The sequence below is a fragment of the Bubalus kerabau genome, chromosome 1, assembly GCF_029407905.1.
Source record: "Bubalus kerabau isolate K-KA32 ecotype Philippines breed swamp buffalo chromosome 1, PCC_UOA_SB_1v2, whole genome shotgun sequence".
Lineage (NCBI taxonomy): Eukaryota > Metazoa > Chordata > Mammalia > Artiodactyla > Bovidae > Bubalus > Bubalus kerabau.
The window spans coordinates 266,185,226-266,210,768 of record NC_073624.1 but is presented as its reverse complement, the minus strand read 5'-3'; the positions used below and the strand labels follow the sequence as shown (position 1 = coordinate 266,210,768).

Sequence of the window (25,543 nt, the reverse complement as noted above, 5' to 3'; positions counted from 1 at the left end):
ACATTTGCATGGGCTCTGGGGCTGCAAGAAAGTCTGCATGATCATCAAGGGGATTAGCAATGGCTATGGAAGAATAGATGCAGACGGTAAATGTATAAATAGAAATAAATGTCCAGAGACCCATTGAGTTGGGGCAAAATGATGAGATGCCAGATTCTTTAATGACTCCTTTCTCCTTCCCTTCTTAAGTGCTGCTTAAGTAGAGCTGAGGCCAGACGGGATGCAGCTAAAGTGGCCCTAATCAACTCCCTCTTCAACGAGCTGCCCTCTCGCCGGATCACCAAGGAATTCATTATGGAGAGTGTGCAGGAAGCAGTTGCCTCCACCAGCGTGAGTACCCACCAGGGAAGGCGGAGCTGGCTATACTGAGAGTACTGAGGCCTTTGAATCTTGGGAGATGCTATGTGTACAAGTTCTTTAAGAACTGTGCAGGTGTTTTTGTTGTTTTTTTTTTTTTTTAAACCCATTAAATCATTAATTTTCAGCAAAAAGAGCACTTAGCTTGAAAATCATGATATTGGGGCTGTCTCCCTAGCCATGTCTCAGCAAGATTCTTCAGCCTTCCTGGATCACAGTTAATCATGCTGTCTATCAAAGTGGATCGAATTATCCATCTTGATTTGTTTATTTGGGTGTTTGCTGTTTGAGGAGCACTGATTCTTTTAGGGCCTGAGGATGCATGCAGTTGAATACCACTTTAACCTAGACATAAAGAAGTTCAGTTTTTCCCAAACTTGACTAATCATAAAAATTATCTGAAGCACTTGTTAAAAGTGCCAATTCCCCCGCCAGCACGAGGTCCTGCAATCTGTGTTTTTAAGGAAATACTAACTGCTTGAAGTGAAGTGAAGTGAAAGTCACTCAGTTGTGTGTGACTCTTGGTGACCCCATGGACTCTACAGTCCATGGAATTCTCCAGGCCAGAATACTGGAGTGGGTAGCCTTTCCCTTCTCCAGGGGAATCTTCCCAACCCAGGGATCAAACCCAGGTCTCCCACATTGCAGGTAGATTCTTTACCAGCTGAGCCACAAGGGAAACCCACTAACTGCTCAGCTATGAGAAAAGCTGTATGCCTAATATTTGTTAGATGTTAGACTTATCACACTTAATATCGATTACTTTATTCCGAGAGCTCGGGAAATTTCTGTAATAGATGTAATTAAATGCAAAGTGCTTTGAGAGCCGAACTATGTCTTAGAAATTTAGACAGGACATTTTCTCGCCAATCTAGGAGTAGATTATTTGCCCCATGAATTATTTGGTGCTCCTGATCCTTGTACCTCCAAACTATAAACCATTTTCACCATGGAGGAAGCCTTGGGTCTCACCTGGGGCAGGCATCTCCCTGTGTGTCCTTAAAGTGCAGAAACCAAAGGGCATTACCAAAAGTGCAGAAACCAAAGGGCATTACCAAAGAGATAAGCCACCTCCTGCTTCGCCTTTAGCATGGATCAACCCTGAGACTTTCATTCCCTGCTTCCCTTAACCTGACTATGCAAGTCAAGGTTCTGTCATTCTGGAGAAGCTACTGATAAGGAAGGTGACATTATCACACCAGCTATGACCTTTTTTGCTGCCTTCCCCGCTCATAAATGCTCTTATCACACAGAGAAGCGATGAGGGGGAGAGCGGTAGGGACTGAGAGTGGTTGTCCTGGCAGAGAGACTTCAGGGAGCTCTGGTCTGTCTCTGCTCTGAGGATGAAAGGAAGCCTTTATTTTTCTACCCTGTAAATTTCAAGTGCCTTTGAGGAAGAGAAGTTAGGAAAATGATGCCTGATTTATATGTGTGGAATTTACTCAGGAGCAGGGAGGGGTCCTCAGTGTAAATGTAATTTATCATTTTTTTTCATGGAAATTTCTAAGGAAGGAGAATATATATGGTTCATAGGCTTCTGGATGGATTTCCTCTGGGATATTTAAAAAGCCAACATAAATATTTCGGCAGTAGTGTGTTAATGTTATTGCATTCAAAAGCTATAAATTTGCGGCTATCTGAGGCCGGCAGTTGTTTGCTCAGTCTCACAAAGCCACTGCCCACCTTCCCAGGAATCCAAGGCCATGGGATGTTGAAGGGCAGGCCCCAATGCCATTCCAGAGCTCATGTTAGCTTTTTTATTGCCACTCCCCATAACCAAATATTGAAGGGGAATTTCATTTTTCCCCATCACCCACCCACCTTGTTTCTTAAAGATTAAGTGGCCCAGAATTGAAAAAATGTAAACCAAAATCCATGTCTCCAGGTTGAACACCAGCCTATTATGAAAAGTTCCCATTGAGAATCACGGTGGTCAAACATCAACGTGAATCAGCCATAGGTGTACATATGTCCCCTCTCTCTTGAACCTTCAAATTAAAAAATAAATAAATTTAAAAAAAAAAGAATCATGGTGGTAAAATATGAATGGTCCATACAACTGGAAATTTTTTCCCTGTTAATTACATAATTTGCTTGGTGATCATTAGAATCCTATGAAGCAAGTCAGCATTTCAAGATTTCAATAATGGATGAAAACAGCCTTGAAGGGCAACCATTCATTCAGTTCAGTTCAGTCACTCAGTCATGTCCAACTCTTTGTGACCCCATGAACCACAGCATGCCAGGCCTCCCTGTCCATCACCAACTCCCGGAGTCTACCCAAACCCATGTCCATTGAGTCGGTGATGCCATCCAACCATCTCATCCTCTGTCGTCTCCTTCTTCTGCCCTCAATCTTTCCCAGCCTCAGGGTCTTTTCCAGTGAGTCAGTTCTTCGCATCAGGTGGCCACAGTATTGGAGTTTCAGCTTCAGCATCAGTCCTTCCAATGAATATTCAGGACTGATCCCCTTTAGGATGGACTGGTTGGATCTCCTTGCTGTCCAAGGGACTCTCAAGAGTCTTCTCCAACACCACAGTTCAAAAGCATCAATTCTTCAGCACTCAGCCCTCTTTATAGTCCAACTCTCACATCCATACATGACCATTGGAAAAACCATAGCCTTGACTAGATGGACCTTTGTTGACAAAGTAATGTCTCTGCTTTTTCATATGCTGTCTAGGTTGGTCATAACTTTCCTTCCAAGGAGTAGGCGCCTTTTAACTTCACGGCTGCTCACTAGGGTGGCATTAATGCCACTACCAACAAAAACTCTATAGAGATGTGGGAATTTCTGCTTTAGTATAATTATTCTTTTTGAGTATATAATCAGTTAACATTCTAATGAAAAGCTAGATTCAAATTGACTTCAAAATCCTCTTCACTTAGAGATGATGAGATTAAGGCTTTTATCCCAAATCAGCTGGAGACGGTTATAAGGTGCACACCTGAAGGGTTAGAACCACAGGAGTTTCACCGTGGGGCCACAGGATTCATTCATGACCCCCAAAGAAGAGGAGGAAAAATCCGTGATGCTTTCCTTTTCTGCTTCCTTCCCAAGGGCACTTTGGATGACGCAGACGACCCAAGCACCAGCATCGGAGCCTATCACTACATGTTGGAGTCAAACATGGGGAAGACCATGCTAGAGTTTCAGGTACCTGCCACATGTTTATTTTGCTACACAGCCCCTAGAAGCCTGGGGGAATGCCAGTCTTATCACAAACAGCTCTTTGTTTATTTTGGTCATTTTCATTTAACCCTCTTAGAATCCAGCACTGTAACTCTCTTTTAGCAGCACTGCCGTAGGCTAAAACAAACAAGTCAACAAGGCACGATCTTTGCTTCTTGAAGGAAAGTAGAAGACTTAAGCTAAGAAACAGGTAGGGAACATTACCATCTTATGACCCTATTAGCACTTTACCAGCTTTTCAGTATAAAGCTCCCCTTTAAATCAAATCAAACAGCTTGAAATACTGCTCATGACCGTTTGGTTCTTAATTTTCAGAAGTTATAGATGAAGGTGACTGCAATGTATATTAAATAATTTCCCCGTCCATTATGGTATTTTTGTTAAACAAGATCTGCCATCTCCTATCATTAAGTAAATAAAAAAAGTTAGCAAGCTCTAGCTGTTTTCATTCCACTGCTGACAAGCAATAACAGAGCTAAGGAACTATATTACCTGTTATTTGTAAATTAATTATATTAGTAGTAAGAAGAAGAAGAATAGCTTACACTTGTTGGATGCTTACCTTGTCTGGCACTGTGCTAAGCATTTAACAAGTCTTACCATAATTTAACCTTCACAATAAACGTATGAGTATTTATTATACCCATGTCATCATTGAAGGAAGTATGTCACACAGCTTAGTAAATGGCACAGCCTGGGTTCAGACCCAGGCAGTCTGATTTCTGAGTTCATATTTTGACTATTATCCTATACTGGGCTTGACAGACAAAAATTCAATAGTGGTTGAGAATGAAAAGTATGCTCTCTAAAAAATTAAATTTGAATACAGTTGACCATCCATATACATCAATGCTACTAAGAATCAATATGCAGTGTTATAATAAGGAGACTTTACCTCCAAGATTTCTATTATTTTAGGTTAGATTCCAAGAAGCAATCAGAATATAAAGTTTTATGGACAAAAATGTTCATCGTGGTATAATTTACAATGGCGGTATAGCTGAACCTTAAAGCCAGCTTTCAAATACCGTCTTTGGTACCTTTCAAATTCTTTTCCTGATTACGGTGCCACAGCCGCTTCTCAGGTGGGTACGTCCGTCCTGCCCATTTTAAAATTCATTAATTTCACTCACCACTCTCTTGTTTGATTAAAGCAAAATTGCTCTGTTCTCATCCTTTCCTAGGAAGATCTCAGTCATCCAGATTTCTCCTTAAGCAGTTGTGGTCTCACGGACCTTTGACGTTGCTTGTCTTGGTTTGCAAAAGACCCTGAAGCTCACCTTCTGGTGTAGACAGCGGCTTGCAGCAGCCAGTGGTTCTCAGCCCTGGCTGGGGAGTGGGTTCGGCTGCCCACCTCTAAATCTGTTTCCTCGTTTGTACATAAATCAGGAAGAATAATAATAGCAATTATAGCGGTGCTACCTCACTGTGCCATTGTGGGGATTAAACGAGCCTGCATAGGGAGTTCAGAACGGTTCCTGGCATATGGCAAATGCTCAGTAAAAAATGACAACTGATAGATATATATTTCTGAAGAAGGACTGCTTTACTTGAAATGCCAGAGGCTACCGGATGGACTCCCCTGACAGCTTTATCTAACCTAAAGGCTCCAGAAGAGGACAAAGTAGCTTCCCAGCAATAAATGCTTCAGGGCCCTGCGTCTCCTGCATTGCAGGCAGATTCTTGGCCAACTGAGCTATGGGGGAAGCCCTGCTATAGAATACAAGAGTGAAACTGGCAAGAGTCATTTTTTATATCCCATAACAATCTAAAGTCAGAGGGAACATGAAAGGGAGGCGCATGACACAAGAGAAGGAACACAAACTAAAACAAATCATACAGATCCAAGAGCCAAGCCTGTTCTACCACTTGTCGCCTGTGAACTCAGCCATTCTGAGACTCAGTTTTTCTCATCTACAAAATAAGAATCATGATGTCCATTGTGTAGACTTTTTGTGGGACTTATACAATGTGGCATTTATAAAGCATTTAGCACAATGATTCCCTAAGAAAGAAATCATTTATTTTAATTTCTCCTCTCTCCCTGACAGAAGAATATTGTACTTTTTTTTTTCTTACAGAATGAATGTTGCCTGGCCAAGAACATGGTAGCTTGTATAGGATTTAGTAACTCTTTTCAGAAAAATCAAGAATGATTTTTTTTTTTAATACAGTGGGTTAGTCTGCCAAATATAGGAAAGGCAAAAAAAATTTTTTTAATTTTTAAATTCTGTCCAAGTACTATGAAAGGCTGTACTCAACCACCTTTTAGTAATACTTTTTTTTTTTTAATTGCCTTACAATGGGCTGCATGTTTTCTGTGTGGTCTGCGTACTAAGGTATTTAAGAATGTGAAATAATAATTTGACTCATATTGTGGAAATGTTTCATAAATTCTCGTAAAGGAGGCTGGGTGCCGGATGAGAGACAGAGGTAGAGGAAGATGTGAGAGCAGGAAAAATCCAAATTCCCTCCTCCCAGTAGGGATGCTGGCAACCCACAGGGAGGGCCATGAAGTACACCCCTCTTCCTTCCTCCAGTCCCAGGTTGCCTGCTGGTTTCCTACACATTCCTCCATGGCCTGGGTTAAATGCATCAACTTGTTTCTGCTCATAATGGGAACTGACCACAGGCCTGGGCTGTTTGCAGTCAACACAGCAATTCAGTCCCCCTGGTGGGTAATAGATGTGTGTTTGTATCTAGCTACGGATGACTATACAGTCTAAAAACAAGACTGGTGTCTCCTGACTGCCCTCCGGCTTTCCAGGGTGGCCGTTAAGGAGGCAGAGCTCAGAAGAAACCTGATCGGCTTCTGCTTACCTTCACTTCGTGGGCGGGAGGCTGGGGTGCCTGCTTAAGGTAGCCTTGCCTCTCTCCGTAGAGAAAATTGCCTCATGTTTGCAGGGGTGGGATGGCGGCAGCTCTAGCCACTGGGTCTTGTCAAGGTCAGATTCAAGGCAGACTTTGACTGAAGCTGGTTAATATATTTATTCTGAAGCCTAATGCAATCCAAAGATGAGCTGTTTATTTACATCTTTGCTAAATTCTCCAGGTTGCCTTTTAAAACCTCATCCCATAAACAAATTTCCTCTTAAATCCATTCTCTTGGGTGGGGAGATGGTGCCCACCTGCTTTTCAAGTTCTCCATTTACACTGTTTGTTTTTCTTATTCCTGATGAATCACAGAACCAAGCCAGTCTCCCAGACAGAGTTCCAGAGAGAAGCAGTGTTCATTTTCTCCCTGCGAAGTAGCTGGGAGGCCACACATCGTTTCTCGTAGGAGGCAACACCAGGAAGCTCTGTGAGGACAGACCCCGGTCGTTGTTGGTTTAGATTTAATGAATGACAACATGAACCAGAAAAGCTGTAGAACAAAAGCTACAACTGCAATGCTCCTGAAGAGAAAGAAAACACAGGACTCGATTCACCATCTGATTTCAAATTTACTTATGGGGGCTCCCTGTGGCTCAGACAGTAAAGAATCTGCCTGCAGTGCAGCAGACCCAGGTTCGATCTCTGGGTCAGGAAGATCCCCTGGAGAAGGAAATAGCTTCCCACTCCAGGATTCTAGCCTGGAGAATTCCATGGATAGAGGAGCCTGGTGGGCTACAGTCTATGGGGTCACACAGAGTCGGACACGACTGAGCGATTAATACTTGGTAAAGGGAACTGGCTATGTAATGTATGGGGCCTGGTGCAAAATGAAAGTTTAAGGCCTTTTGTTCAAAAATTGCTATGAATTTAAAGATAGCAAAGCACTAAACCAAGCTCAAAGCGTGTGTGACTGCACAGATCCCAAGCTCGTGAAACTGCCCTTGTCCCTGAGACAAGATCCCCAGAACAGCCCAGACTAGGGTAAGAAGAGTCAAGCATTTAACTGGGGTACAAAATTTAAAGGAGCAACAAAAAATTCAGTAATCAAGGCAAATAATATTATAATGTAATACATTTAAAACTCAAAATAAATGTGCAGAAATCTATGACAAATGAAACATCCAAATTTTAAATGAAGATAGGATTTTAAATAACAGACCCTGAACTTGTGCGACTCACCTTAAGTCTTGCTTCACTTACCTGGCCCTAGTCTCAACCCCACCTCTAGGCCAGCTTCTTGTTTATCTGTAAGCCCATGGAGAGGAGCCAGGCTTCTAGGTCAGCCTACGTTACAAACACAGCTCAAAGACTTCAGTGAGGAAGAAACAGGACAGATAGCCCACCAAACAGACTTCATTCAAAACGATAGGGCTTCAACAAGTAGAAAACAAGGCTGAGAAGACCAGGCAGTGAGGAGTCATGGGAAAACTAGGAACTGAGTCCTCACAGAAGCCCACAGCCACCCTCTCCTTGCCAGTCTTTCATAATGCAAGGATTTCCAATGCCATCAATGATAAGCATGCAAGGATTTCCTGGGGTTGAGCCAGGGTTCACACAGCTTCAGGAAGATCTGAAGATAGCGAACTTGGTCAGTTCAGGTCAGTTCAGTTCAGTCACTCAGTCGTGTCCGACCCTTTGTGACCTCATGGACTGCAGCATGCCAGGCCTCCCTGTCCATCACCAACTCCCGGAGTTTACTCAAACCCATGTCCTTTGAGTCGGTGATGCCATCAAACCATCTAATCCTCTGTCATCCCCTTCTTTTCCTGCCTTCAATCTTTCCCAGCATCAGGGTCTTTTCCAATGAGTAAGCTCTTCACATCAGGTGGCCAAAGCATTGGAGTTGCAGCTTCAACATCAGTCCTTCCAATGAATATTTAGGACTGATTTCCCTTAGGATGGACTGGTTGGATCTCCTTGCAGTCCAAGGGACTCTCAAGAGTCTTCTCCAACACCACAGTTCAAAAGCATCAATTCTTGGTCATGGGAGGGGAAATAAAGAAATGGGACAGGGAGAATGTGGAAATATTTCAGTATACTTCATGTAACAATGGTAAGATCTGTTATCCTCCTCCAGAGAGGAGGGCAAGCACTATAGATCAGGACACAAAGTAAGAAGGTAGAAAGAAGGTTATCTTTCCTAGGGGATTTAGGAACAAGAGCTGCAGGGAAGAAGAGGCAGTTGTGTTACTGCAGAGGAAAGAACTGCTTGATGACAGGATAGAAATTTAGACAAACCAGAGGAGGTGAGGAGGATAATCCTCCTCCTGCAGGCGAAAACAGTCCAAGTCTCAGTGGGGAAGTTTTATGAGAGGGGTAGGTTGTCAAGGGATATGAGAAAGATTTCCAGTTCTGTTCACAGAATTGTGGGTTCCACAGTGTTCGGAGGGTTGCTGAGTGACACAACAGAAATTTATCTGGATGAGGGGCTTGGCACAAAAATAAGAATGAAAGCTTAGAGGACATTGGAGGGAAAATATATTATAAAGGCAGGACAGTTATCAGAGGATGGAATTAAGAGCCCTTTTAGCAATAGGTTGTTTCTCAAACTGGGCCACATGGATGCAAGGACGATGCCAGGAGGGTTACTGAAGTCACAGAATAAACTCAATACCTCTTTCTGGGTTGTCGACATTATGTGAAGATTGCAGGATAAGGAAAGGAGTGGAGTGGCATTCGTTTTCTTCTTTAAGGAAACAGACATATACAATAAAATGCAAAATTTAAGAGGAGTCTTACAATAAAACATTTGTCAATATTGTCCCTCCTGTAACACCATGGAGACTGCTTCATATCGGAACCTAAACAGCGTTCCTATCCATTTTTGTTTATGTCTGCAAAGCATTCGGTGAGTAGGCCTGAGGGTATAGCAAGGAGGGCAACACAAGTTTACCTTCCTCAGCCACTGGGGTTATCTTAATAAAAGGCACAGTGGTGGGAGCCGGATTAGATTATGGATTTGGTTGGGAACAAAAGATTCTCACTTTCCCAAAGCAGCATAGTGCTGTGACAGAGTGGAAATCTGGAAGGGGGCAGAGAGAAGTGGAGAGGAGTCCTAAGAGGGGTGAGTCCCCCTGGCACTGGACCCAGGACCCTGGGCAGACATGGGGTCAGTGTGTGGCTCAGCTGGTGTCCATGTCATATTCTAATTAATGGAAACACATGGTTTTGCCCTTACCAAGGTCTCTGTCTGTTCTTGGGCTTCCCTGATGGCTCAGACAGTATCTGCCTGCAGTGTGGGAGACCCGAGTTTGATCCCTGGGTCAGGAATATCCCCTGGAGAAGGGAATGGCAACCCTCTCCTGTGTTCTTGCCCGGAGAATTCCATGGACAGAGGAATGGTGGGCTACGGTCCATAGGGTCGCAAAGAGTCAGATACAACTGAGGGACTAACAAAGTGTGTTCTTGTGGTGCTTACCGTGTAGTAATACATACACAAAATCCTAAACTGAAAAGAAGAAAAGCGTTACATTCTAAGGGCAATTTAAACGTGAGAATAGTGCTATTCAGACAGGAGACATTTAGACATGAGAATATTTATTCTGATGATCGTATCTCTTTAAATTTTACCTCATAATTTCAAGGTAACTGTAATCTCAAACTGAGCTTATGTCTCCAGATTTCATAGTGAAAACGTTTTCCAGAGCAAGCAGACATAAAGACAATAAAAGTCCACTTTTTTTTTTTGAATGGGCATAGACATCTATTCAAATGTTAAGCTTTCAAAACTTGTCTCATGACCAGGAAGTTCCTTAACTGTATTGTTATTTTCCAATAGGTATGTGGCTGTGGTTTGTACTACCACTAATCCACTGTAGATGTTTCTCTGATCAAAAAAGAAAAAAAAAAATGTAGGTAACTTCAGTGCTGCTGCTAAGTCGCTTCTGTCATGTCCGACTCTGTGGGACCCCCATAGACAGCAGCCCATCAGGCTCCCCCATCCCTGGGATTCTCCAGGCAAGAACACTGGAGTGGGTTGCCATTCCTTTCTCCAAAGCATGAAAGTGAAAAGTGAAAGTGAAGTCGATCAGTCGTGTCCAACTCCTACGGAAGACTGCTAATCCTAATCAGATTGGAAAAACAAAATCTTCAGTATGTTGAATACATGTTAGCTTGCACTCGGTATCATGCAGGGAAAGGATGATGCTGACAGAAAAGCTAAATGCTGTGCTCAGCCCTGGCCGTTGAATGTGAAAACTGTGGGTGGCTTTAATATCAATTCATCCTTCTTGGTCATATTTTAAGGCATTTTCTTGACTGAATTTATAAACTCAGGGGTATTTTACAGTTTCTGTAGTTTGTCCATTATATGCTCTATATTTATTTTTTGGCCTGAATTTTTTTAAATTTAAATTATTTTCATATGGCATATTGTCACTTGGTTCAAAGCTCAAAAGGTACAAACGAGTGTCGGAGGAAAGTCTCGCTCCATTTTTCTCCCCAGAGGCGACTCATGTTGCCAGATTCTTTTGTATCTTGTCAGAACTCTTCTAGGCATTTATAAGCAAATATTTATAGGCATCTTCTAATTCTTTTTTAATCAAGTAGTAGCACTCAGTATACATGTTGGACACCTTGCTTTTAACACCACCTCACAGAGACTCTACATTAGAACGAAAGCGCCTTCTCACCCTTTGTGATTGCCGTGTATTTACTAGGATGACCATGTTGTAAGGGAGAAAAAATCATTTTCTTTTTATCTTCTGAATTCTTAGCCGAGACTCCTGTAATGAAAGACAGATTAGAAAGAGAAAAACAGAAGTACACCTCATGTATGTGTGAGAGATACCCAGGGAAAAATGAGGACCTCCACAAGGCGGCATAGAATTCAGGATTAAATACCCTCTTAATACGGAAGGGAGAGCGAGTGTGGGCCTCTCAGGAAAGCGCATGTGTGCCTGCTCAGTTGCTCAGTCATGTCTGAATCTTTGCAACCCACGGACTATAGCCCATCAGGCTCCACCTGGCGCTCTGCCCGTGGGATTCCCCAGGCAAGCATACTTGAATGGGCAGCCATTTCCTCCTCCAGGGGATCTTCCCGACACAGGGGTCGAACCGGTGTCTCTTAGATCTCCTGCATTGGCAGGCAGATCCTTTACTGCTGAGCCACCAGGGAAGCCCCTCAGGAGAAAGGAGATAATCTTTAAGAAAGATGAATTGATCCTTAGAAGAATAGATAGGAGATATGATAGAGACAAAGTTTGGCTGAGCATGGAGTGGACTTCAGTTTCTACTTCTGTGATAAGAGTCAGTACACCCTGGTTGATGAAACTTGTGGAGAAGGGATTTATAACAATTAAGTTCCTTTTGGAGGATCTGTCTTTTGGGAGATAAGGGGAGTTCAGAGAAAGCCTCTTCCTCTGTTTGCAGTTTTTTAAGTAGTTATAGCTCAAAATAATCAATATACCAAAGTTGCATATTTGGGGGTGCTATATTCTGCTACAATTCAGGATTTAACCATTCCTTTTTGTAACCATTTCATTTAACCATTCCTTTAAAAATGAACATTTAAAATATTGCCAGTCTCAAGCAGTTTTTTTTACATGATGCAATAAATAGCCTTGCCTACACATTATTCGAAGATGCGCTGGTATATTTATATAACTTCCTGGGTGTAAAATTGTTACAGCATATGTGTTTACACTGTTGAGAGGTATTTGTCCATTATTTAATAGTTCATGCCAAATATAGATAAAACAGAGGAGGGAAGGAAAAACGCTCCGGAAGCCTACGGCTGTGGTATTTGAAGTCTCAAAGTGTTCTGACAGTACTGTGTATTCCATTTGCCTGATATAGCTGGAGTTAGGGTTACGACCTCTTCAGCAATCACTGAGGCACTTTCCTTCACATTTCTGCTTTGAGACTAATGACAAACATTTGGGTTTTATAGGAGCTCATGACCATTTTCCAACTATTGCACTGGAATGGAAGCCTCAAAGCCCTTCGTGAAACAAAATGTTCCCGACAGGTGAGATTTTCCCAATAAAAAGCAGGTTTGTGTTGTATGGCATCTTCCACTGAGGTTCCTTTATTTGAATTTTTCTCTCTTTAGCACCTTATTTATTAAAAGCAGAGGATATATATATATATACCGTGCTTAGTCACTCCATTGTGTCCGACTCTTTGAGACCCTCTGGACTGTAGCCTGCCAGGCTCATCTGTCCATGGGGATTCTCCAGGCAAGAATACTGGAGTGGGTTGCCATGCCCTTCTCCAGGGGATCTTCCCAACCCAGGGATCAAACCCAGATCTCCCTCATTGCAGACAGATACTTTACTGTCTGAGCCACCAGGGAAGTATATGTATACTAACATGTATATATGTATATGCTAACATATATATGTAAATTTATGTGCACATAACTATATGTGCAACATATAAGTGTACTAACATATATATATATATATATATATGGTATATCTCTATCTGGTATATCTCTCTCTGATATACCTATCTAGATTTAGATCTAGATATATCAATCCGGTTGCATCAGGGACTGACCACACACACTAAGAATGTTGGCTGGCCATAGGACAGCTTTAGACACCTGTACTGAACGCTAGAATGGAGGGATCACTAAGACAGACTTAGTTCCTAAGTCAGATACGGCATCTACTCCATGCAGTGTGCCCCTCCCACTCTTCAAAGCAGAAAGAAATGTGAGTCTGCACCACCTCCAAACCTCCTCACCGAGAACAGGTAGTTATTTGTAGCAGGAGGATTCTTCTCACCCCCACCCAATGTTCCCAGCGGGTAACAGAACTGATTATAAAGGTGGGAGACATGGTATTTCCATCACTTCAATTTTTTGTTTTTGTTTTCTATAACTTCAATTTTTTTTTTCAGTCACTTCAGTTTTGGGGTTTGGAAGTTCCTTCTTTATTTTTCAGAGACAGGGCCTCACTATTTCTTAGCTATCTATGAAAAGCATCCTGCTCCCTTTTTTGGTGGCAAAGGCAAACCCCTCCCATGCACTTAATGGTTCTCACCCTACTATCACTGAAGATTTATTCTTCCTTTATCCCACTAGATTTCGAGGATAGTAGTTTATTTTTGAGAATTTGCTAACAGGAAGTTGTATGAGGAGCACAGCCTCTACTAGTCAGCAAGATGAGGGCGGATGTAAAAGTTTTCCATGCACTGCTGCCCCAGGAGTTTTTGTTCTTTGCCTAGAAAGCCTGGCTTTCAAAATGTCAAAGATGCAAAAGAAATGAGTAGCTGACAATGGCTTTGGCTATTTTTTTCTTTTCCTTTGATTTCATAAAAAGCCTTTGAAACATGCCGAGTTGGTTACAAACACTTTTCCGTGATTGTTTTTAATTTGTTAAGGTCATAAATAAATACCATATGTTCTTGAAAATAAAAATAAGCAACACATCCACTCCACAAGGTCTTTTTAAAGAGCATTCATCAAACTTACACATGACATTACAGTGTACGGGCGAATTTTAAACATGAGAATTGGAAGATAGTGACTAATTTTGCATTGTCTGCAAAAAGTAAGAGACAGTGCACATAAAGTTACCATTATGATATCAGTGATGATAATACCTATCTTCCATAATTGTTAGGGTCCTTCCCATAGTTACTGTGAGCTGTTTAGTCTGTCATCTTCCTTATGCTAACAACACAGCAGGTAGAAAGCTGACTCTCCTGGTGTCTAAGTCTTGTCCTGACTCAAAGCTTCCTGTTTTCCGCAGTGGGTGTGACCAAACCCAGTTCTGCCCGAATCCTTCTGTGCAGTTGTTTCCCTCTATCTTGCCAAAGCAGCTAATGTTGGGCAGAAGGATTATAAATAAATGAGGTAAAGCTCATACTAATTGTTGTAACAATGCAGTTTCAAAGGAATATATATTTTCCAGTAAGGTTAGAGCTCTGTTCTGTGAATAATTTTAGGTCATTCCTGGTGGCAGTGTTTTGATTCAACCTGGAGTGACCTTTACTTTGGGTACCAACTTAAGTCATTTTGATCCTTTAAGAGGTGTGTCCTGGGGTTGGGCTTCAGTTCGTGAACGTCAGAGAGGTTTAGTTGTCCGTAGAACCCCCAAGGGTGTTTGTGTGCTGGGGTGGTGGGTGGAGGCATAGGAAACGAAGTGTCAGCAGGCCATGAGCCCAGGTACTTTTGTTGCTCTTCACTGATGCTCTGGACCTTGTCTCTTGGTTCCCAGGAAGTCATCTCCTATTATTCCCAGTACTCCCTGGATGAAAAGATGCGCAGCCACATGGCCCTAGACTGGATCATGAAGGAGCGGGAGTCGCCAGGAATTCTCTCCCAAGAGCTGCGAATGGCCCTGAGGGAGCTGGAGGAAGCCAGGAAAGCAGGACAAGAACTACGGTTTTACAAAGAAAAGAAAGAGATCCTGAGTTTAGCCCTGACGCAGATCTACAGTGATCCTGACGCTTCTTCACCCAGTGATGATCAGCTGAGCCTCACGGCCCTTTGTGGCTATCACTAGCAAGACCAGGTCCCAGCTGCCCCCAAGGTGGGCAGAAGCCGGACTCTCCCATGAGGAAGCTCATGGAGAGGTTTGGTCATCAGAGGCTTTAGCACTTCCAGATGCTACATGAAGGCGGTAGTAATTCTCCTCACTTATTCCATGCACAGTATCTCAAGAGTAGTAGGACCCTTACAGGACCCAACGTGCCCCTCAGTGCAATTTCCCCATTGCGTTCTCAATAGTTCCACCTCAGGCCGAAAGGATGAAGACGGGATTGTTTGGAAAATATTTCCCAGGCCTGGCTTCAACCTGAAGCCTGGCTGACATGTGCCTTGCTGGATTACGTATGTTGTTTCAAAGAAAGAACCAGTGTAGCAACTCCGAAAAAAACACCAGCCAGGACTAGGGAAAGTAGCATGATAGCAATTAAAAAATACTTGGGATTAAATAAACAATATGGATTATTTTTTAAAATATCCAGGGGTCAGAGTTTCTTCTTAAGCTTTGTCAGCTGCAAGATCATTTACACTCCACTAGGTGTAACATATGGAGAAGGCAATGGCACCCCACTCCAGCCTGGAAAATCCCATGGACGGAGGGGCCTGGTGGGCTGCAGTCCATGGGGTCGCTAGGAGTCGGACACGACTGAGCGATTTCACTTTCACTTTTCACTGTCATGCACTGGAGACGGAAATGGCAACCCACTCCAGTGTTCTTGCCTGGAGAATCCCAGGGATGGGGGAGCCTGGTGGGCTGCCGTCTATGGGGTCGCACAGAGTCGGATACGACTGAAGCAACTTAGCAGCAGCAGCAGCAGGTGTAACATAAAACTTCAGCGGGGATTTTATCTGGACATCCCACTATCAAAGATTTTGAAGTGCTAATGGTATGAAAACACTATATAAATGTAATGTGGCTTAAAATGTCATTGTCATAATTTTTTTAAAAAGCCCGCTCTTCCATATGGGGATAAATGTCACCCAGGATAGCACCCTTACTTGTTTTCCTCGAGAAGAATTAATATCCAGTTTTTGTGAGTCCTCAATCAGTCATGTGCATTTTTAATTTGCAAACAGATGAAGTGCTTTATTTTTATGTCTGCCACCTCAGTCATATATCTATAATGGGGACAGTTACTGGCATTTCTAAGACTAAAACGTTTTGAAAAATCATTAGCATTTAACAGTACTTATATTTACATTTGATTTGTTTCTCCTCCATTAGAGAAAAGGAATTATTAATTGTCTTTGTTGTTGTTCGGGAACTTAAGCCACCAGTAGCTCAAATGTAGTGTCACTTTTCCGTTTAAATTATTGGACTCTTCTTTAAAGGAGAGATAAAACATTGCCATCTCTCTTTTAAAATGGCTTGGGTCAATCAACTGATTAGAAAACCAAAAGCAAATACAAACCAGTTTTTATGGTTCTTCGTCACTCAAATTTAAGAATGGTAGCAGTGCCAATTTTAAACACTTATACATAGTTCCTTATTTTTAACATGGGATGGATTATCTTGCATTTACTCCAATGTCAAATTTAATAAAAACAGTTTTCTCAATTTTCAATAAGATTTCCTTTTCTTCCTGTTTAGGCAAATGCACATTAACTTTCATGAAAGCTGAAACCATTGTAATTACACAAATGTTTACAAAAACGTGATAGTTGTAGCTTCATATCTAAATATCTACAATGCTAATTGTCACTCCTTGAATCCCCAAGAAACTGTATACTGAGCATGTATTTTGGAAGTAGCCTTATTAATAAAAATTAACTTCACACATCATATTTCTCACCCCAGGGAAAAATTTAGCTATATACCTTCCCTACTCAAATGTCTTGCAGACATAATACTATATAATATTAGATACATTTTATTTAAAATATTGTTTTAACAAAAAATAATCACATCCCTCCCCATGATGAGGCTAAATGCCACCTAGAAGAAATTCCCAAATAGAAATTAGAATTAATATCTGTAAGTGAATACATTTTAAAATTAAATCACATCCTATTTAAAGTAATGTTTTCAAGAAGTCATTACTCTTTATCATTTCAGAAAAGATACAGCTTCCCGTGTTAGGTGTGATGAAAAGTAGGTACTTCTGTACTGCATTTGCAGTCTTTAACAATGACCACCTCAGGCTGACATTATCTAACTAGATGCAGGAACAAGAATCGGCTAGAAAACATTAAATGTAGTCTCTGCCTGGCAGTTAGAAAAACTGTACCCATTCCGTACACTGGAAGCAGAGGCTCTGGCTTGGCCACTATCAACTTTTCCTGACTGGTCAAAACTGCCCACTCTTCCCACCACGGTGTGGGAGTTTCAGCAAAATAAGCAAAAGTAAGAATCTTTGCCACTCCCTTTGATGTTCATTTATCACAAATCAGTATCAGCTGAGACCTAATGTCTGTCATTATATCACATCAGTTCAGTTCAGTTCAGTTCAGTTGCTCAGTCGTGTCTGACTCTTTGTGACCCCATGAATCGCAGCACACCAGGCCTCCCTGTCCATCACCAACTCCCGGAGTTCACTGAGGCTCACGTCCATTGAGTCGGTGATGCCATCCAGCCATCTCATCCTCTGTCGTCCCCTTCTCCTCCTGCCCCCATCCCTCCCAGCATCAGAGTCTTTTCCAGTGAGTCAACTCTTTGCATGAGGTGGCCAAAGTACTGGAGTTTCAGCTTTAGCATCATTCCTTCAAAGAACACCCAGGACTGATCTCCTTTAGGATGGACTGGTTGGATCTCCTTGCAGTCCAAGGGACTCTCAAGAGTCTTCTCCAACACCACAGTTCAAAAGCATCAATTCTTCGGCGCTCAGCTTTCTTCACAGTCCAACTCTCGCATCCATACATGACCACTGGAAAAACCATAGCCTTGACTAGACAGACCTTTGCAGGCAAAGTAATGTCTCTGCTTTTCAATATGCTATCTAGGTTGGTCATAAGTTTCCTTCCAAGGTATATCACATAAACATCTGTAATTCTGGCTTGAGACTAGCAGGGTTGAAGAGCAAAGTAGACTATTATTATTTTTCATTTTCTATATCTTGTTCTCAATAACACACTGTGTTGAATGGGCCTGGAGTGGAGGATTCTCTACTTAAATATATAGAACCCTGGGTTCTAACATTTTGTGGTTATAAATTCTTTAAGAATCTGATAGAAGCTATGGACCTTATCCTAGGAAAACAGGATGAAACAATTACATTCAAAATTACACAGACTGTTTCAGAGTGTATGTGAAACTCCCCAAAATCCATACATTGCTCTGTTGAAAGGATGCCCAGTTTAAAACTCTTAATTTTTGCATATCTACTTACAGTTTCTTAAACTTTTCAGCAGGGCTCCAACCTAACTCAGACATAGTCCCATTAACCTGTCTCTGAGACAAATGTCATCATCCTTAAATACAGAATTGCACTCTTTAAAAAAAAAAAATGAAAAAATGAAAAAAAAAGAATTGCACTGATTTGTGACAAGAGATAGTTTAATTTTCACAAAACCCAAATACCCCAGATTGTTATGAAAAAAACCGCTTAAAGAAAATTAGTCACTTAACTTGTATGAACATATCAGAATATCACAGATTTAATAAAGTCATTGTTCCTCTAATGATCAGAATTTGGTCGTCCATTTGTTCAGTATGTTTGCTGTTACATTCATTCACCTATTTCTAGAAAAGGAAAAGAATCAAGCCATAGATATTCTTGAAATGCTGTACCCACATCAATGATAAATCTGATCAGCTAGGTCTCAGGAAAACAAGAAAGAAAACATAAAAGCTTAACACCTTTCAATTTCTTTAGAGAAAGTTGTTGACATCAGGAGCATTGTTGTAGTTGACTTAATCTCTGAAATACTTTAGAGGGTTCTCAGTTATGTCATGCCATGCCTCTCTTTCTTGCCAAATGACAAAAGAAGCCAGACTAAGAATATTTTTATTATCCCTGACTATGTTTACAGGTAAAGACTATTTAAGACATTAGCTCTTGTATATTGTTGATTTTTGTTTTGTTTTGTTTTACCTTGGAGAAATGCAAAACTCAAGATTTCTTCTATGGTGTCCACCATGTTAAAGGGTGAATATTAAGATTATTTTTAGCCAGGGCTCCAGGGAAATGAAAATATTTTCCCTACCCCAGTAGTTCTCAACTTTGGCTCACATTAGAAATATTCAAGGAGATTTAATAGATCCTAGCTATTCAGACTATCCCCAGATCAATGAAATCAGACTCTCTGGAAGTGGGACCAGCCATCAGTATTTTTTAGAGGTCCCAGGTAGTTCCAGTGTGCAATAAGGTTAGAACCATGGTTCTACCCAGGAAGTTCTGGCTCAAAGGCCTGCAGACTAACTAGTGGGAGCTGTTACTTAACTTGGCACTGGCCCCAAATTAAAAACATTGAGCTCTTCTGATTTAGGTAGAAGCAAAACCTTTTGCTTGGGCAAGAGGCTTTCCTGGAGCCCAGAACTAAAGTTGGGCAAGCATGTGTTCACACACACACATCTTATCTTAGCAGGAGAGCCAGATTCTATTCCAGGTCCAGACTTTTTCTCAAATATGCCACACAAACTACCTTTACCAGAATCATCCTTTAAAAATACAAGTTCCTGGTCCATGCCCAGACCTGCTAACCAAATTCCAGGAGAGAGTCTGGATTATTTACCACTTCACCAGGTGTTTCTGATCACACTTAAATTTGAGTTCGTTTGGCCAAGAGCTACTTAGCACATTCTTTAGTAGGCAGCACAGCCTTGGCCTAACATAATCAGCCTCTTGGTGGAGAGTACAGAAAGGAATAAAGGAGGACGGGGAGGTTGCCTCTTCACTCTCCTGGAGCTAAAGAGAAACAGAAGGGCTAGCTGCCTTTTCTCTTCCAAAAGAGTAGCTCCCACTCTTTTTATCACTTTGGCTTCAACATTTGGAATTAGCTTTAATCTCTTTACTGGAAACCGTGAAAATCTTCTATTAGCTTATGGTTAAAGTCATTTCTTTAAACCTTACCCAACTCTGGTAGCACATTCTCTCTTGGTGCAAAGTAAGTTGTGGGAAAGGGAAGCAGAAGTTTTTCCTGAGAGCTGTTGATTCTCTAGTGATCGTTGGTTCCCAAGTGAAAGTCCTGGATTGCTATCTATTTATAGGCAGTTCCCAATTTTAGCAGCAAGCATATTTCACAAGTCCATTTGTAATTCAGTTGTTCAATCCTAACAATGCATTTTTCCACAGGAGCAAGGTCATAAATGATGGCAAGTTTCCCAGATGAGCCTATGTAAACAAATATATATATGCACTATGCATGTGTGCTCAGTCATGTCTGACTCTTTGCGACCCCATGGACTGTAGCCCACCAGGCTTCTCTGTCCCTGGGATTTCCCAGGCAAGAACACTGGGGGATCTTCCCGAGCCAGGGATCAAACCTGTGTCTCTTGCATCTCCTGCATCAGCAGGCAGATTCTTTACCAACTGTGCCACCTGGGAAATCCCATATAAACAACAGGGTAACTTACAGATGGATCTATGGGACATAATACAGCTCTAGGTTGTAGGCAGGGGAGAGTAGAATAAGTGAGACAGCTGTGGGTCTCAGGCATATTACTGAAGACCTCCCTAGGGCATATGTCTTCCTCTCAAACTGGTTCTCCAGAGAGTCCCTTTGTTTTCTCTTTGCTCCCCATCCCCACCCCAAGATTAGCTTGACAATACCCCACCCCTTGCCATCTTTTGTTTCTTCTTCCGATCACAGCTTCTTCTACTTGCTGACTTACTGGAGAAGTGCTTTCCTTCCTGCCTATCCCACACACACTTTGAAAATTTCGAACAACTGGCATCACTAGAAATAGGAACATTGGATGACCTAAAAATGGCAGCTACTAAGCCTCTGTGCAGGTCCTGCAGAGAAAGACACAGGCACCGGACGTGGAGCTGCACTCTCCCAGCCCTACACTCCCCTACTTCCTTGGTGTCCTCAGTGGATGCCCCCACGGCATTGCCCCATCCTGAGCACGGATGCCCCATAGCTAGCCAGTGACTCTGGGTAATCTGGCTCAAAACTGCAAACGGGACTGATCAGTCCATCCGCCTCAGGAATGGGAACCAAGAAACATGGAGGAATTTGGCAGTTCGAGATGGAAGCTCAAATTGGAAGAGTCAGGTTGACGAGCGCTGTGCAAGTTGAAAGGATGAGGAAGAAGGAATGGTGGGTCAACAGAGGAAGCTGGTCAGGAGGACGAGAAGAAGGTGGTCAGTGTAGACAGCAGATGCAAAAAGAGGGAGAAACACAAGTTGAAGGTGAGACTATGAGGCCCCGAGGAAACAGGAAGAGGGGCCGGCCCACACCCCCGGCAGTAAATTCACTTACTCTTTAGCTGACTTGATCAGCACTTCGCAACCAAAGAAATCTCACCTTACTAATTTCAGAGCAAATGACTCTAGATTTACCTGGACTTTTCCTCCTGAGAAGAGACCAAGAAAACTGACATGAGGCAAAACAGTAGAAATAGAAGCAACAGAAATGCTGCTGAGGAAACTAGACTTAGGACTGGCAAGAGAGTTAGATTTCTGCCCACTCATTGCCCCTTCCACTCCAATGTAAGCTCTCACACCAGTCAGGAGGACTTCCCAAATCTGCAACAAATTTACGTATTATATGCTAACCCCTGTGTTTTTCCTCCCCTTCACAGAAATTCCTGTGTTCTCATGTTCCACACGAACAGAGGGAAATAGAATTCAATGTTTACAGATAGAATTCATAATCTCAAATAAATGTTGCATCTTTAAAAATTAATCACCTTGGAAAACTAATAACGTAATTTGACAGTGCTCAAGAGTGCTGTCTTTGCCAAAGACATTTCTGTCATGAACGCCTCTGTGGGAAAGCCCTCTAAGTCCCTGTGAGCGAAGGAATAAAATCAGTTTCTTTTGTCAGCAGAAAGCACCTTACATCCTGAACAGACTAGTTTATTTCAGTATCTCAACTGTTAGGCCTAATACTTAGCAGGTAGTAAGTATAGTTGAATCTGAATTTCTACTCGAGGAACATTCAGTGAATGATTGTCATCATGCCTTGGTGCCTTCCTTACTCCTTGCTTGATCAGTTAATTCCTTCATCAGACCTGGCTTTGTTCTATAGCATTAGTTAGTAATCACTCACTAATTAGTCAGGATTATCCAGTGGCTCAGCAGTAAAGAATCCACCTGCAAAGCAGGAGACACAGGTTCAATCCCTGAGTGGGGAAGATCCCCTGGAGGAAGGCATGGCAACCCCTGCAGTATTCTTGCCTGGTGAATCCCATGGACAGAGGAACCTGGCAGGCTACAATCCATGGGGTCGCAAGGAGTTAGACACAAATGAAGCGACTTAGCATGCACAAGTGCAGCAAGGCAAACCCAAATCAAACCTACTACCCAAAAGGGGGGTCCACTGGCTGAAAAGGGGGAGTTTATTGACACAAACGAGTCCTGGGACAGTGTTTACTCCAAGTACGTCTGGATCCAGGAGCATAAATCAGTACTTGATCTCTCTCACTATACAGATGTGTGCACATTCATTTGTGTCACTACTCATTTCTCAAATCTCCTTTCTTTTGTGTTGGCTCCGTTTTTAGTAAGGCTCTCTCCCCTTGGAGCAGCAAGATGGTGGCCAGCAGTTTCATTCTTACATCGTAGCAGAGTGAGACACTCTCTTCCCGGCAGTGGTGAATCCAGAACTGAGGGCCATAGTGGCGTTTCCGTTGACTCAGTCACCCAAGTCTCAGGTCTGCCCACCTGGAACTAGTGATAAAGCAGGGAGGGCCACCTCCATGACTTGGACCAGGTTGGGAGCCATAGTCACCTCAGGCAAATACGGGTTCAGATAGGAACACAGGGAAAATGTGGCCATTTCCCAGGACACTTTTGAAACTGTTTTTCCTCAAGAGACTTCAGAGACAGAGTGAATAATAGAAGAAATGCCGTCTCTCCAACTACTAGTCGGGGAACAGGATTCTGGGTAGACCAGATGTTCACTCTGAATACATTGTACCATTTCCAAAAATCAAATTCACCCTCAAAGGACAACTTTTGTCACCATTAAGGATGTTCAAAAGAACATTTTCCCCCTGGAGGGGAAATCTAAAAGTGTTTCCAGACCAATCACAGCACTGCAATAAGCATACAGGCTCTCTGAGGACTGGCCTGAGGGAATGGTGCTCATTTGTATGTAAAGAGTTCTGTTGTGTGGAGAAGCCTCATCACTGGCATTACTCTGCAGTCACACTTCATATATCTTCAGTGCTGATGAATTGTTGCTACGCTGGGGAGTCAGGAAACTTCCTCTGGTCTATTTCTGGTGGGCCCTGGCTTTCATTATCAGTGGCTGCTAATGCTTTTAATAAAAAAGAAAACAGTGGATCCCAACAATGAAAAACAGTTGTGGCAAAACTGGACAGTGCAATAGCCCAGAGAGTTTGCTTACCCAACTCATGGCTGGGCATCGTGGGAACCTTAAGTACGGCTCCACTCTGACCCGGGAGTTATGACGCAGGTAGCCATAAAATGCTTTTGGAAACAATTTATTCTGAGGCAATCCCTCGTGTATCTCTCAGATATTTCCATATTTCCATGTAGTAATTAGCTAGATGATGTCTGCAAGTAAATAGACAGTACTTAGTGCGAGCAGGTTTTCATAGTGAAAATTCTGAAAATGCAGGTGACCCAGGGAAGTACTTAGCTGTCAGAATTGAAAAGTTAACAGGAATGACTTCCCTGGTAGTCCAGGGGTTAAAAATCTGCCTTCCAGTACAGGGGACTGGGGTTGGATCCCTGGTCAGGGAACTAAGATACTACATGCCACAGGGCAACTAAGCCCACATGCCATAACTACAGAGCCTGTATGCTGCAAGAAAGAGCCCTCATGCCACCACTAAGATGGATGCAGCCAAATAAAAAGTCAACCTGAAACTTTAATGAACTAAAACTGAAAAATGGGAGCTATTTTACCCTTTCAGTTAATCCTCTCTCAATGGATCTGGGGGCTTTATTTATTTGTTTACTGTCGACACTTGGATTTTGTTTTTTTTTTTAATGTTTTCTGGTCACAAGGCCACCAAAGCAAGTGAGTCCAAAAAATGGGGGAGGGGAATTCAATTCTCTTAAAGGCTGAAGCAGATCCCTTTATCTTAAGCGATGTCTATTAAAGATTGGGTTCACTAAAGTGGTGAATTAATTAGACAATTTTCCTCACATTGCTTTTCATCCAGAGTGTTCTTCTTGGCAATATGTTTTGAACCCTTTTTATTTCTCCATAGAAATGCAAGGACAGTAAGCAGCTCCTCACCCAGTTTACCAGGCATCTGTGAAAAGCCAGGGGGGCTCAGCTCTCACTCCGCTGAAGAGAGGCTTCTGTAAGCTGAGTTTTGCCACATGGGCAACTTCATCCCAGGCATTGCAGGTATCACACACGTTGACAGTAGGATTTACAGGGTCTAAAACGAATGGCCTAAAACAAAGCAAAACAAACCTCCCACTCTCCATCTCTAAACCAGTTTCAATTTGCCAGATGGTTGTGCTGTGTGCTTACAGTCGTGTCCGACTCTTTGTGACCCCATGGACTGCAACCCACCAGGCTCTTCTGTCCATGGGATTCTCCAGGCAAGAATCCTAGAGTGGGTTGTCATGCCCTCCTCCAGGAGATCTTCCCAACTCAGGGACTGAACCCAGGTCTCCTGAATTGCACGTGGATTCTTTACCATCTGAACCACCAGAGATGCCATATTGGTAGAAGAGGGGAATGCTGGAGTTAAAGATGGAATTCTGTTAAGGAATCTCCGGGAGCCATGGGAGGACCAGCCACGCCTGTTGGAACCCCACCAACCCTGACTCCTACTCATTTTACCTTCCCAACTGAGGAAATCTGTCCTCCCTGGATTAGGGCAAACATTTCCACTTCACTTGTTGTCTATAACCACATTCTATTCGTTTTGCTCAAATTCCTCTTAATTCACACTTTAGAATTAAAGTTCTGTGAGAAGCAATTAAAGGAAATGACTTTGTAGTAATGAGGGCCATCTCATTTACACTGAATCCCATTAAAGCTACAGACTTCCTTCCTTGATGACAAACCCATTTCCTATACCCTAAGGGGGTAGGGAAGAGAAATAGTTACCTTGTGCGCTTCTGGTTCACTTTTACAAAAATGGGGAACTTGCGATGATAGTGTCTGTGCCAAACCACGTCGATATCTGCATACTGAACCAGAAGTTTGAGGACTGCCCTCATTCCCTGCACCAGGCTGAAGGACAGGGGCTTCTCAGCCCGTTCCCAGATATATATGGCGAGGAGCTCCACTGTGTAAGAGGAGGGAAGTCTCCGGAATCTAGACACAGAATGAACCCAGAAAGTGAAGACAAGTTTATTCAGTTATGAGAAAAATCCCAGCTCTAAAGGCAATTAACAGAGGATGAAATTTCACTCTCAATCTCACTACTTGGCAAATAATAACAATATTTCCATCAATCCGATTGGCAAAAAGCAGGAATTTTAATATCCAACATCGGTGAGTTTGTGAGGAGATGAACACTCTATAGGTGAAACTCTAAATTAATAAAGTATTTTTTGGAGTCAATTCTATTAAAATTTGACTTGTTCCATCCTATTGACCTAGCATTTTTCACTTCCATGAATTCACTCTGTAGAAACATC

At 42.4% G+C, this 25,543-nt stretch overlaps 2 protein-coding genes across 8 annotated transcripts in view; one reads left to right on the top strand and one right to left on the bottom strand.

The window, feature by feature from the left end:
• LIX1 (limb and CNS expressed 1) overlaps positions 1–16,419 on the top strand; it is a 53,441-nt gene extending 37,022 nt beyond the window's left edge. For both annotated transcript variants that reach the window (XM_055565396.1, XM_055565399.1), the window contains exons 3-6: positions 190–330; positions 3,419–3,514; positions 12,315–12,392; positions 14,593–16,419. In XM_055565396.1, the coding sequence (XP_055421371.1) occupies positions 190–330; positions 3,419–3,514; positions 12,315–12,392; positions 14,593–14,880 (603 nt within the window). In that variant the 3' untranslated portion in view covers positions 14,881–16,419. The remainder of the gene's footprint in view (positions 1–189; positions 331–3,418; positions 3,515–12,314; positions 12,393–14,592) is intronic.
• Positions 16,420–23,401: 6,982 nt separating this feature from the next.
• LOC129640095 (2'-5'-oligoadenylate synthase 3-like) overlaps positions 23,402–25,543 on the bottom strand; it is a 29,480-nt gene continuing 27,338 nt past the window's right edge. For 5 of the 6 annotated variants that reach the window (XM_055565355.1, XM_055565359.1, XM_055565337.1 and 2 more), the window contains exons 8-9: positions 25,008–25,217; positions 23,402–24,341 (exon numbers count right to left, since the gene is read on the bottom strand). In XM_055565355.1, coding sequence (XP_055421330.1) covers positions 24,185–24,341; positions 25,008–25,217 — 367 coding nt within the window. In that variant the 3' untranslated portion in view covers positions 23,402–24,184. The remainder of the gene's footprint in view (positions 24,342–25,007; positions 25,218–25,543) is intronic. The other variant, XM_055565341.1, reaches the window with a different exon arrangement.